Source organism: Salmo salar, chromosome ssa04 (genome assembly GCF_905237065.1).
Source record: "Salmo salar chromosome ssa04, Ssal_v3.1, whole genome shotgun sequence".
Classification (NCBI taxonomy): Eukaryota; Metazoa; Chordata; class Actinopteri; order Salmoniformes; family Salmonidae; genus Salmo; species Salmo salar.
Window position 1 is genome coordinate 12012477 of NC_059445.1, and position 14721 is coordinate 12027197.

General features: G+C 45.3%; 1 protein-coding gene across 1 annotated transcript; it reads right to left on the reverse strand.

The window, feature by feature from the left end:
- Positions 1-11713: 11713 nt before the first annotated feature.
- Positions 11714-14553, reverse strand: LOC106602299 (group XIIA secretory phospholipase A2). The gene is made up of 4 exons (XM_014194843.2): positions 14165-14553; positions 13791-13867; positions 13235-13400; positions 11714-12373 (listed from the first exon to the last, which is right to left on the reverse strand). The coding sequence occupies exons 1-4, from the start codon at positions 14385-14387 to the stop codon at positions 12255-12257; spliced, it is 585 nt and encodes a 194-aa protein (XP_014050318.1). The 5' UTR covers positions 14388-14553; the 3' UTR covers positions 11714-12254.
- Positions 14554-14721: the final 168 nt, after the last annotated feature.

A 14721-nucleotide genomic window follows, 5' to 3' on the forward strand; every position in this document is an offset into this window, starting at 1 on the left:
TCCATCTCCGCACCACGTTCTCTCACCACTGGTGTCCCCCAGGGCTCAGTTCTAGGCCCTCTCCTATTCTCGCTATACACCAAGTCACTTGGCTCTGTCATATCCTCACATGGTCTCTCCTATCATTGCTACGTAGACGACACACAATTAATCTTCTCCTTTCCCCCTTCTGATAACCAGGTGGTGAATCGCATCTCTGCATGTCTGGCAGACATATCAGTGTGGATGACGGATCACCACCTCAAGCTGAACCTCGGCAAGACGGAGCTGATCTTCCTCCCGGGGAAGGACTGCCCATTCCATGATCTCGCCATCACGGTTGACAACTCCATTGTGTCCTCCTCCCAGAGTGCTAAGAGCCTTGGCGTGACCCTGGACAATACCCTGTCGTTCTCAGCTAACATCAAGGCGGTGACCCGATCCTGTAGGTTCATGCTCTACAACATTCGCAGAGTACGACCCTGCCTTACACAGGAAGCGGCGCAGGTCCTAATCCAGGCACTTGTCATCTCCCGTCTGGATTACTGCAACTCGCTGCTGGCGGGGCTCCCTGCCTGTGCCATTAAACCCTTACAACTCATCCAGAACGCCGCAGCCCGTCTGGTGTTCAACCTTCCCAAGTTCTCGCACGTCACCCGCTCCTCCGCACACGCCACTGGCTTCCAGTTGAAGCTCGCATCTGCTACAAGACCATGGTGCTTGCCTACGGAGCTGTGAGGGGAACGGCACCTCTGTACCTTCAGGCTCTGATCAGTCCCTACACCCAAAGAAGGGCACTGCATTCATCCACCTCTGGCCTGCTCGCCTCCCTACCTCTGCGGTAGCACAGTTCCCGCTCAGCCCAGTCAAAGCTGTTCGCTGCTCTGGCACCCCAATGGTGGAACAAGCTCCCTCACGACGCCAGGACAGCGGAGTCAATCACCACCTTCCGGAGACACCTGAAACCCCACCTCTTTAAGGAATACCTGGGATAGGATAAAGTAATCCTTCTACCCCCCCCCCCCCCAAAAAAAAAGATATAGATGTACTATTGTAAAGTGGTTGTTCCACTGGATATCATAAGGTGAATGCACCAATTTGTAAGTCGCTCTGGATAAGAGCGTCTGCTAAATGACGTAAATGTAATGTAAAAATGAATCTCGCAAACGGAAACTCGGCCAAAACCCTCCCGCTAATTTCGCTGTGTCTATGTACTGACATGTATGTGTAACTGATAGATTCACTCACACACACACACACACTGCGTGTTAATATTTTTAACTGGATGTAAATTGTAAAGTATTTGGTCTGTAATGTCTTTTTCATTATGTCTTGGCCAAACCCCTCCCTCTGCTAATTTAGCTAGTGTTTATCATGGCCAAAAAGTATTCTTTTTTTTACAATACAAACCATTTAGATTTTGTGGTTGTTGAATCTAGTGGAAACCGTTTATCATCCACACAGGGGCTTGAAAACCACTGCACCAGTTAAAGCGGCAACCAGCAGTAGAAACAATAACAAATCATAGACAGAGCTATGGATGCAAGGACTGATCAGCCGCTATATCAACATGATCGTTTTAACCATGTTTTGAGGCTGCAGTAGGCTATTTGTTTAACATTTTCTCTGTTTACCAACATTGTAGTAAAACAAGCTTATAATTGGGGTTTTGATTTTGTATGCCAGTTGAACTAAGTTCATGATGCATTTATAAATCATAGCCTATTCTTCAAGAATCAATGGGTGCATATCATTAATTTATAAGTAAAAAAAATTGATGTAACTGCTGATTACCACTTTATACACCGCATTCGCCCAATCCTGATTCGTCCAAATAATCAACAACAACAAAACAAGACCAGAAACTACTGGGAGGATTGATTATATGTGTGTTCATCTACTAAACCCTTTTGTATTAACTCCCTCTTCATCTCTGGTGGTGAACCGCGGGGCATCGGTGTATGTCCATCGGTGTATGTCCATCGGTGTATGTCCATCGGTGTATGTCCTTTGATGTGAATTAGTGCAAAAGCACTAAGGGAGGAGTGCCTTTTCAAACCAAACAGTAATCTGTGCCGCTCTGTCATGTTGTCAACAAGGCATTATGGTGTATCATCCAGAAACATACATAGGCCTACATCTCTTTTCCATTCAAAATATGTTTGCATTTTCAAACTAGTTTTCATTGGGAAGGCAGATAATGCTTTTTTTTTGTTGTCAAAAGCAATCACTTTTGCATGTGAAAACACAGAACCGTACTCATTACTCCACGTGCTATTTTTTTTTGTCGATTTCTCTGTGGGCTTTGAGGCAGGCCGGTTCCAAAACAAACGCAATCAACTTTCACCCGGTAAAAAAAACGCCAAATCGGGCGCCCGGGCACATTAATTGAATCCCCTCAATGTTGGTCAAAAACACATAATGCTGCATGAGCATTGACAGATTCTCGCCGTTTCATCTGTCCACATGAATTAGTCCCGGAGAGATTATAGTCTGGTCTCAATGAAATAGAGTAGGCTGCCTATGCATGGGAGGAGAATCAAGTGCCAGTCGTCTTTTCAAGAAAATTACATTAAATTTGATTAGACTACAATTTACTACAGTGTCTGTAAATAAATAGGGTATTGATAATGGAAAGAAGTGGAGGACGCTCAACCAACGTTAGTCCAGGTGAAATAATAAAAATTATTGAAAAGCGCGGATAGGCTACCATGGTGAGCGAACCTTTAATTTTCTATAAATATTAATTGCCCATTTATTTGTCTCTGCATACAAATTGTCCTCCTAAAAGGTAGGCTAGTGTAGTAGAGTTAAAGTGGTTATTCCAGCAAACTTCAAATTATTAGAATAGTACACAACGCAGAACAGAACAATCAGGTTGAGGGTCAGTGGCCAAAGCCCACGAACAGGAATATTCCAAGTTCAGACAGAAGGGGGGAGTCAGATCGCTATGATCGCCAGGAACTTTACTTTTGGTTTCTAATTTTAATTGTTGCGCTACTGGTGATGCCTGTTGATGTTAGGTAGGCAGCTACAGTAGCTGAATGATGTTAACATCTTCGGGTTTTGTTTCATTAAATGTATTTTATTTTATCTGGGTGCTTACGTCACCTACTAACACCCTGGTACTACCCATAGCTCCCGCTCTCCTCAGTCTGAGAAAACACTGAGAGAGAAAGAACAACTTGTCAGGTGGTGCATTGGAGACTGATGTGTTCCTGTCCTGTCTTTTCACAATACTATTGCAGATCAACATAAAAGCCTAAAAGACAGCCGTGGGGTCGCTCTTCATTTCTTGGTTCTCCTGTGGTGCATAAGAGACCCGCTACAGATTGGTGCCGTGACCCGGATCAACAGATCAGCTGCAGCAGATCGCCGGGGTACCCCTACACAGAACTGGATCGACATCACACGTTTAAAACATTTGAGGGCAAGGTGAACTTTGGACAATATGTTGCGTAAACCTCAGTTGTATGAGATTACAGAACAGGAGAGAGAAGACATATCAGGTGTTGGTGATAACAATGTACATGTTACTCCGGTTGGTGTTACTGTGAGAGGTCCACAAGGTATTTATTGCCAGTGGGGTGGGGCGGGGGGCTCAGTTGGCCAGTATGGTGGAACATAGTGCTAGAGCGAGTCCTCTTAGATACCCAGCAGTCGACACTAGAGTGCCAAGTGTTAGTAGTAGCCAACCAGAGCATGTTAGCAGTAGCCAACCAGGCAACGGTGACAGTGAAGAGTCCCAGAAGGCCATAGGGGGTGAAAATGAAAACAGAACCCAATTGCAAGCCCTAGCAGAGTTAGTCAAACAACTGGGCAGTGAAATAGGAAATCAAGTTGCCGCTAGTCTAGCAGGGGCTGGTCCAAGCACCTCCCCTCCCCAACCAATAGTAGAAATACCTGATTGGTCAAATGTCAACCTAATTCTGAAGTCAGACGTCAGAGAACCACCCCTCTTCCGGGGTGATAGCACAGACCGGTGCACAGTGACTGAATGGCAAGAACTTATGCAAGCTTACTTGAAAAACAAGGGATGCAGTATATCAGAACAGGGGCAAGAGATACAGGACAGACTGATGGGGCGGGCTAAAGACATAGTCAGAATTGGGCTCCGTGGAAACCCTCTTGTTAACATAAGCAGAGATCCTGAAGCCATATACAATATCTTGAGGCAGCACTTTGGAGAGGCAATCTCATCCACAATCCCATTAGGATACTTCTATGAAACCTTACCAAGACAGTCAGAGAGCTGCTTGGATTATTGGGTTAGACTGAACAAAGCAATTGACCTTGCCAATGAGTGCTTGCAAAGACAAGGAAAAAGAGTGGATGATCCAGGTCACGAGGTGACCATGATGTTTGTTAAGCACTGCCCTGATCCAGCACTATATGCCGCTCTTAGGTGCAGGCCTATTGAAAATTGGACCGTTGGAGATTTGCAGGCAATGATTGACAGCCATCACCGAGACAAACAATCAGCCAGACACAGGGTGCAAAGTACTGCCAAGGTAGAAGTTGTGATGACCCCCGACACTTGGTGTATGACTCAACAACAAGCAGTCGGTCAAAATAATTCAGCCACACCCACTAACAGTGATCAGGCTCCATTGAGCAAAGTGATTTCTCTCCTGGAAAAGCTCCTGTCAACCCAGGAACAAAATCAAAGGAGAACTTCAGCCAGAACGCCACAAACTAATACTGCTGCTGGTCCCTGTAGAATTTGTAAGGCCTCAGACCATTCAACTCAGTCGCACTGCTTTAAGGAGGGGTTATGCTTCAAGTGTCACAGGACAGGCCACAGAGGCTTTGAATGTCCAGCAAGAAAACAAGTTGGAGAGGCAACTGCCGAGACTCCCCCTGGCCCCGCTTTAAACTAACATGCTCACGCCAAGAGGGGGGCAGTGTGGGCAAACATGCTACACCTCCACAGAACACTACAGATATAAGGACTGGAAACACAATGAAAACCGAGGTGATTTATCCGAAAATAGAGAGTAATGACAGTCTTTTCTATGTTCCAGTAATGGTGCAAGAAATTGTAGAACGTCAAGCTCTGATAGATAGTGGGTCTATGACCTGCACGTTAAGTGAGTCAGCTGAAGACACACTTCTGAGATGTAATGTGATAAAACCAGAGTCGAGAAAGCCAACTCAAGTAGTTCTTGTAGGCTGTGGGGGCAACCAGGCACAGCCTAAGTATGAATATGACTTGAACATTGATCTTTTAGATTGCAAGATGGCAGTGTCTGTTTTAGTTGTACCTGGACAGACAGATGACATGATAGTTGGATCGAACGCCATAAAACACATAATGCAACAGGTTAAGAAAACAAAGTGGTATTGGGACAGCCTCTCCAAACCTGCCAAAGGAGATTCACATGGACTTTTACTCAGCATGCTAGCCAACATGAACCGTTGGCATGGTGACAAAATACCAGACAAAGTGGGAACTGTAATGCTCAAACAGTGTGACTCTCATGCCTCAACATGAACATTTGGTCTGGGGAAAACTGAAAGAAAAGGTGCCGCTATCAGTCGGTAGTACTGTAGTCATAGAGGCCACTACAGCACGATCTGCACCAAGAAATGTCCTAGTAGGACGCACTGTATGTCCTTTGAGGGGTGACAAGTGGGTCCCCATGAAAGTGATCAACATGTTGGACCACCCTATTATTCTCCGCCGTAACACCAAGTTGGCCGATGTGCACCCATGCCTAGCCCTAGAAGACCTAGAGCTCTATGCCAGCCATGCTGAGAACCTCAGTAAGGTCCAGTCTGCCCTTCAGAATGTCACCCAAGCTGGGGAAGAATGTTCAGTTAGTGGAAAAAGGGCAAAGAAGGAGTATCTACAAAAGTTGGAAGAGTTGGGCTAAAAAGAAGTTGACATAGAGTCCTGTGAAGTGTCTGACATGTGGAAAGGAAAACTAGTGGACCTTATTGCTCAGTATGAAGGCATCTTCTCCAGGGACCGACTTGACTGTGGAGAAGCGAAGAATGTCATCCACCGTATCCGACTCAAAGATGAAAAGCCTTTCCGGCTGCCGTACAGGAGGGTCTCTCCATCCGACTACCAAAAACTGAGACAGACGTTGGAGGAAATGGAGGAGCGGGGCATCATCCGAAAGTCCAGTAGTGAGTGGGCCTCCCCCCTTGTCCTGGTTTGGGAGCCGTCAGGAGAGTTGAGAATTTGCACTGATTTCAGATGGTTGAACCAGAGGACAGAGAAAGATGCATACCCATTGCCCCATCAAGCCGATGCTCTCGCTGCTTTGGGGGGGAACTGCTTCTTCAGTACTATGGATTTGACTTCGGATTCTACAACATCCCCATACATGAAGATGACCGCAAGTACACAGCGTGCACAACACCCACGGGTTTATTTGAGTACAACAGAATGGCTCAGGGATTATGTAACAGCCCAGCAACATTCGCCAGAATGATGACCTCGATCTTCGGAGACCAGAACTACTTGTCCCTCCTGTGCTACTTGGATGATCTCCTGGTTTTCGGGAAGAATGAGCAGGAAGCCCTGGACCGTCTCGAAATGGTGTTCTCCCGCCTTAAGGAACACAACCTGAAGCTAGCGCAAAAAAAATGTTACCTCCTCAGAAAATCTGTCAAGTTTTTAGGCCATATCGTCACGGCAGAGGGCATTGCAACCGACCCAGGAAAAGTGTCTGCAATCAACGACATCACAGCAGCTGACCTGATGGAAAATGATGGGAAAACACCTTCACCCACCAAGGTCAGATCATTTCTTGGTATGGCAAACTATTATTCCCACTTCATTGTGAGTTTCTCAGGTTTAGCCAAACCACTGTTTCGTCTGATTGCAGGACAGAAAAGTAAGCGGAAAGGAGAAAAAGGAAAACCTCATGGCATGGCCTATAAACATCTGAAACCTGAAGACTGGACTTCTGAATGTGGGGAGGCGCTGGAGAAGCTAAAAGTTGCTGTCTCCCAAACAGCCGTGCTGGCTCACCCAGACTTTAACAGACCGTTTCTCCTATCAACAGATGCATCAATGGATGGCTTAGGTGCAGTACTTAGCCAGACATTTGAGGGTGAGAGTAGGCCCAGACCAGTAGCTTTTGCAAGCAAGACTCTGTCGAGGTCCCAGTCCCGTTACCCAGCACACAGATTAGAGTTCTTCGCTCTTAAGTGGGCTGTGTGTGATAAGTTCACCCATTGGCTGAAGGGGAATAGATTCACAGTCCTAACAGATAACAATCCCCTGACATATATAATGATGAAACCAAAGCTAGATGCCTGTGAGCAGCGGTGGGTCTCTAAACTGGCCCCCTTTGACTTTGACTTGAAGTACATCCCCGGGCCCCAGAATGTCCCAGCAGACCTGCTTAGTCGACAGCCGTTCATTGGAGCTAGGAAGGAAAGTGAGTTCCCAGAGTATGTGACTTCAGAGTCCATCCAGGACGCATTCAAACTGTCAGTCAATATCCAAGGTGGTGAGATCCTGGCTCAAGTCTCTTCTGAAGGAGCGAAAGCAGTTTTGGAATCCTGTCTGGAGTGGGATGCGAGTGTGCCAGTGCGCAAATTCCAATTAGCCCAGTATTCTGCCAGCATCCTTCAGCATGAAGGGGGAGTGGCTACTCTTCCAGTCCTTTCTCCTGATGTGATACGGAGAAAACAGAAGGCGGATCAGGTGCTGGCCCGAGTGGCGTACTTTGTTGAGAGGAGGAGGAGACCTTTGCGGAGAGAGAGGGCTCATGAGACTGCCCAAGTGTTGAGAATGCTGAAGCATTGGGATAAACTCGAAATCAAGGATGAGATCCTCTACCGAAGATCTAAGGACAGAGTTGTCAAGAAGAGGTACCAGCTGGTGGTGCCAGACTCCCTTAAAGCCATCGTTCTGAGGGGAACCCATGATGAAGCCGGCCACCAAGGCCAGACTAGAACACTCCGTTTGGTACGTCAAAGGTTCTTCTGGACTGGAATGGAAGGGGAAGTGAAGAAGTATGTCTCCTACTGTAAGCACTGTGTGGTTGGCAAGACAATGGAGCCAGAGGCTAGGGCACTGTTGGAATCTATTCAGACCAGCACAGCGTTGGAACTGGTGTGCATAGACTTTTGGTCAGCAGAAGGAAGGGATGGAGAGAGCGTTGATGTACTCGTCATCACAGATCATTTTACGAAGCTGGCACATGCGTTTCCTTGCCTGAACCAGACAGCAAAGGTGGTTGCCCAGAAGTTATGGAACCAGTTCTTCTGTGTCTATGGGTTTCCCCAGCGGAAACACTCTGACAAAGGAGCAAACTTTGAGAGTCACTTAATCGCAGAATTGCTACAAGTCTCAGGAGTCAAAATGTCCCATACCACTCCATATCATCCTATGGGCAACGGTCAGACGGAAAGATTCAACCGCATGCTCAGAAACATGGTCCGATCGTTGCCAGCGAGAGCAAAAGAAAGATGGCCCCAGATGATACAGACGCTCACCTTCTCGTACAACTGTACCACACACGAAACGACAGGATTCGCACCGTTCTTCCTGATGTTCGGCCGAATTCCACGGCTGCCAGTGGACATCATGTTTGGAAGTACCTTGAAAAACGAAGACGTGTTGACTCATGACGAGTATGTTGACTCGTTCCAAAAGGACCTGCGAGAGGCTGTCAGGATCGCTCAGGCCAACACCACTGAAGCTCAGAAAAAGCAAGCAAGGCAGTATAACAAGAGAGTGAATGGTACTGCCCTGGAGATTAGGGACCGAGTTCTCTTGGCAAACCGAAAGGAAAGAGGAAAAGGTAAACTTGCCGACTTGTGGGATTCAACGGTCTATGTGATCACATGGAAAGACCCGTCTGTGCACATCTACAGAGTCGAAGATCCTACTACCAAGAAGAGTAAAGTAGTTCATCGAAACTTCATACTGCCAGTGAACTTCCTGCCGGTGGGACAGACAGACGAGATGTCCACAGTAGCCTCTACTGCTTCAGAGGAGGACATAAACGCAGACAGCGGTGACGAAAGACCGGTATTCGATGTGGATGAGGATTCAGAGGATCGAAGGACTGCTGTCTGGATTCTCGAGGGCCAGAACCCTGAGGGGCCCACGGAAGCTGAAGGTCAAAAATCTTCAGGACTGGAAGATGGCGTGAACATGAGAGAAGCTGCTCCTCAAAGCCCAGCGAAGGACATGATCTCAGGACAAGCAGCTAAATCAAGCACAGGAAGCTCCTCAATGATGCCTGGTGATGATTCAAGTGATCCTTCTGAAGATGACACAAGTAGAAAAGCAACGTCAGTGAGCAGTCTAGATTGCATCAGCAGTAGAAGTTCATCAGTCAGCGGCTCTGCATGCATAAGATCTACTAAGAAGAGAATGAGTAACCAGAGAGAGGTAGAGCGCAGAAACAGCCAGACGTCTGAGCTCACTGATACAGTCCTGAGACCAAGTGAAGGCACTTTGAGAACTCGAACTGGAAGAGTTGTGAAGCCTGCCAGAAGACTTTTAGAGTCAATGAGTCAAGTGATTGCTGAGCCGGACAAAAGAGAGCATCTAGCTGCCCTGATTCAAGCCTTATCAACTTTTATTGAAGTGACAGTACCCCAGTGACACAGAAGCCAGAGGATAGATTAAGGAAATGAGAAATACTTTATTAGGGGGTCATAGGTTGTATGTATATGGGCATATTTCTACCTGGCAAAGTCTCTTTGCTGTCCTTCTGGACGACTCTTGGTCAAGGTTACCCCTGTGGAGGAAGAACTCTTACCTTATGTCTTAAAGTTTGCTGAAATCAAGAAGGGGTGAGTGTAGTAGAGTTAAAATGGTTATTCCAGCAAACTTCAAATTATTAGAATAGTACACAACGCAGAACAGAACAATCAGGTTGAGGGTCAGTGGCCAAAGCCCGCGAACAGGAATATTCCAAGTTCAGACAGAAGGGGGGAGTCAGATCGCTATGATCACCAGGAACTTTACTTTTGGTTTCTAATTTTAATTGTTGCGCTACTGGTGATGCCTGTTGATATTAGGTAGGCAGCTACAGTAGCTGAATGATGTTAACATCTTCGGGTTTTGTTTCATTAAATGTATTTTATTTTATCTGGGTGCTTACGTCACCTACTAACACCCTGGTACTACCCATAGCTCCCGCTCTCCTCAGTCTGAGAAAACACTGAGAGAGAAAGAACAACTTGTCAGGTGTTGCATTGGAGACTGATGTGTTCCTGTCCTGTCTTTTCACAATACTATTGCAGATCAACATAAAAGCCTAAAAGACAGCCGTGGTGTCGCTCTTCATTTCTTGGTTCTCCTGTGGTGCATAAGAGACCCGCTACACTATATCCTATATGCAAAACATAGTTCAAGAGAATGTACAAGTATCCGCTCTCATCGTTCTTGCTGCCTCATATTCAGTAGCCACACATGCGAAATAAAGTAGGCTATGTAGCCTATGCATGGGCGGAGAAGCACGGGGCAGTTATCTTTCCGAGACAATCAATGTAGGCTACTTCATAAATATGAGTTGGCTATAGTTTACTGCATATTGATTCAATTCAAATCAAGGGGCTTTATTGGCATGGGAAACATATTGTAATGACCTGACTAGATCATAAAGGAACAATTGTCCAGACAGTGAATTGAGTTTACGAATTGACGGTTTATTAACCCAACTTCACACAGGCTAGTGCTTGTCCGTAGCCCACGCCAAATAAATGAAGGACACCCTATAAAACAACCGTGACCTTCGCTTGTGAAGGTCAGACAGTAAGAGAGAGAACAATGGCTAAACCTGGTCTTAACTTCCAATGCTCCATCCCCCTGCCCAACCCCCCTCCACGCCACTCCGTCAACCATCAGGATGCCCGGCATCAGAACATTCCAGGCATTCCCGTGATTGGCAGATAGCAGGTTGATTGGCTTGTCGGACCCCGCGAACACTGGGTACTGGTAAATACAACACAACCAACTAACAGCATAACACAAAACACACAGCTGTCTGTGTGGGTTGCTACAATATGTTAACATTGCCAAAGCAAGTGAAGTAGATAATAAAAAAATAAAAAATTGTTTGTCACTTTCTGAAAATCGCCCCACAAAACCTAGGCTATAAAACGTAGCTCAAGAGAAAGTGCAAGTGTCCCAACTGCTCTATTCAAACTGCTTCTAGCCTATTGTTTGATATAGCGCAGTAATACCGATAGCCTAATATAATGGGCCATGTGAGAATCTCTTGTAATTTAAACTATTTCTTAGGTTAATTTTGATATTGCTTACATAGGGCGCATAATTCCTGTGACCATGGCTGGCAAATGAGATGCGTCACATTCGCCTAAAATAATATTGCTGGACTTCGGTTCGGTTCGGGATCGGTTCTTGCGGTAGCGGGTGAGAGTCGGATAGAAAGCCAGCGGACGTGGTATTAAAAGCTGCGGGTGCGAGCGGAAGCGGGCTGAATTAATCAGTACCACGCAGAACTCTTATTTCATTGGGCCAGTTATTTTTGCATGGCACGATGCCCCGGGCGGGTGAAGATTTCATTGAAGGACCAATGGAATGGTCTAAAAAAAAAAATTGCTCCGCTCACCCGGGGCACCGGCCCATGCAGAACGAACTCTCCCATTATCAATGCTGTATATACACACATCTTGGGACATTATACAGAGGGATACTGTAAAAACCAAATGCATGTTTCCGTATGCCTGTGAATGAGGCAAGCTCAACAAAGCTCAAACAACAAAACAAAAATAAAAGCATGGAACAGCGGGGTTTTCCAAACATTTTATTTAACTACAACATAACCACTGGGGCAACACTCCATCAACAGTAAACATGTTGTGTACATTAATTTATCAGCCTATTTACAAATGTAATATAAATAATTAAAAAGTAGCAAAAACAATACACTTACTGGGCAATATAATGTAGCCATTGCCCTCATCACTGTATCATTATGTGCTTGTAGTCATACATTTGTCTTTCCATGTCTTCTTACCTTTTATAAACATTCATATTCTCTCTTAATTGATACTTCATATACATGTGTGGCAGAACAAACAAATGACATACATGACAACAACCACCAAACAACCTTTGCATAGGAGAACAATTCTACAAAATTATCAAATAGCAATTTTAAATCTCAGATCACCCAACGTTCATTCATTGAGAGCACATCCAGCCCCCTTCACAAGGCTTAGCACATTGTTATCAATGGAAACCTCCACAGCTCTATCCCGAGATACACTATTTACTTCAATGTTTCTCTGGCGGCTTGACTATTCCAGAATCCCCTCTGGATGGCAGCTCATAGATCCCTCTTGACTTCAAATTTGCATATGCAGGAGTCTCTCTGGCTGTCCATGTAAGGTTTACACCCCATGTGCATGACAGCCTCAAACAGCAGGGTCACAGTATTCTCACACACTGTATAGAGAGAGACATGGAAACACGAGTTGATCATGTTATACAGACATATGAAACCCACAGAAAAATTAATCAATATCAAATGTTATGTCACGTGCACAGTTTACAGCAGGTATAAAAGGTTCAGTGAAATGCTTGTGCTAGCTACCTCAACATTGCGGTACTATAATTAAGCAATATGGCACGAGGGGGTGTGGTATATGGCAAATATACCATGGCTAAGGGCTGTTCTTATGCACAACACAACACAGAGTGTCTGGATGCAGCCTTTAGCCATGGTATATTGGCCATATACCACAAACCCCCAAGGTGACTTATTGCTATTATAAACTGGTTACCAACTTAATAGGTGCAGTAAAAAGACATGTTTTTTCATACCCGTTGTATACGGTATGATATACCACGGCTTTCAGCCAATCAGCATTCAGGACTTGAACCACCCGTTTTCTGTTGCATGCCCTAATATGGATGAGTTGTATGATCTTCCGCACCAACAAGATTGTTAGACTGGTTAAACCAGACTGAATGCTGAACTCACCAGTGAAGTGAAACAATTGACAATGGTGAGTGCAGGGTTCAGCATGATTTAACCAGGCTACAAGATGGTGGACACATTATTGAATTAACTGTGAGGAATGCTTGAGTCAAGTCCTGCTCTGTGTTCAACACTGGGAGCATGTCAATACATGAATCAGCATGGTGTTCAATAGGCAACACATGAAAGAAAACAGACTGAAACAGGATGGAAGAAAACAGACTGAAACAGGCAGGAACTAAAATAAGAAACACTCATTGTCGTGTCCCGTTGTAAAACGTTTTCTGTTGCATGCCCTAATGAACACAACCCAGTTGCCATCTTACCTTGGACACTCTGGGCCAGTCCCAACATCTTCTGTAATCTCCTACAGATGGTCTCCAGGCATTCCTGGAACTCATCGTCACAGTCGTGTTTATCACGGTTACAGGTGTCATAGCAACGGTCGTGCTGGTTACAGCACTTGGTCAAGGACGGGATGCCGATGTCAAACTGTAGAGTAGACAAAAGAGTTGGCCATTAGATCAATGCTCATAAATATTCAATGCAATATATAATATGACAGGTGTAATAACATTCCTATAAACAGTGGTCGCCGTACAGGGGAGCTGCACTACTATGGCTGACCCTGTAAAACAACACATTTCACTGCACATATCTGGGCATTTTGTGTGTGTGTGTGGGGGGGGGTCTTCATTTCTGGTCCTGTGTGCAGGCTTCACTGTCTGAAACACAGGTCTCTGCTAATCATAAAAACCCTGAGTTGCTAAATCAGGTGGGTTAGTGTTGGACTGGGACAACAGTCTGCACACACTGCACCCCCACAGGAATAATAGGGAAGACCACTGCTATAGATCAAAGTCATACATGAAACTAGCTCACCTGGAATCCAAACAGGGGTGACCCACATCCATTGGGTGGGGTTGGTTTGTAACCAGGCCGGGGTTCTGGTTTGTAACCTGCAAGGAAAGCACAAAGTTAGATGTGTTCAGAGTTCTTCTTTAATCTTGTTGAGAGAGACAACCTGTTCAGAGAGACTACAGAGTGGGTTGGGGGTGGCACTGTACCAGTTTAATGGTTTACAACTCAAGATAGCTACAGTGGTGCTTATCTGCTTTGTTTGTGGAACATAATCACTTTCAACTGAGCTTTTTAATATATGGCTTGTCTGCATAGTAAGCAAAGTAGTTATGGTCATGTTTTATTTCCATTACCATCAAGTATTGACTGTGTGTGTGGCCTGATAGAGACCTTACCATCACTGCATTCATAGTGACACAATCCATCTTGCCCTCCAAATAAGTCCAGAGCAACGTTGAGGTATTTGTCAATGTTATGGATCCCATTGCGAATGGTTTTTAAAGTCATTCGCCAGTCCGGTGTTTTAGGTTCCTTACTACATGAAGACACACAGCTCAGAAATACATAGAAAGATAGTAAGCCAACGAGAAAAAACGGGATGCAACTGTTATGATGCATGATGACAGAAAATAGTTGCAATTGGTCGGCATGTGAATCCAAAGTTAAATGACCGCACCAAACGTCGGTAGAAAATAATTTCACATTTTCCCAAATGTTACACTATAGGTCCTATTCGATGTCAACAAAACGCCTGTCATGCAAATCCCCTTCCGGGTTGTGGGATTAGTCACGTGACAGCAATAAGCCTATCAGTGACGATAGATACATTTGCACTTATAGTACACGTGGTCACTCAACGCCCACAAATGTTCAAAGTTCATTCATGCCACGAACAAATGTATATTCATGACTGATTTGATGATTTTTACTGAGAAATGGTCTTGCTTTCTGT

Coding starts and splice junctions, on each gene's coding strand:
- LOC106602299 (XM_014194843.2), bottom strand. CDS start 14,387: ATGCATCATAACAGTTGCATCCCGTTTTTTCTCGTTGGCTTACTATCT. Junction 13,868..14,164: donor TCACTATGAATGCAGTGATG/GTAAGGTCTCTA, acceptor CTTTCCTTGCAG/GTTACAAACCAGAACCCCGG. Junction 13,401..13,790: donor CACCCCTGTTTGGATTCCAG/GTGAGCTAGTTT, acceptor TCTACTCTACAG/TTTGACATCGGCATCCCGTC.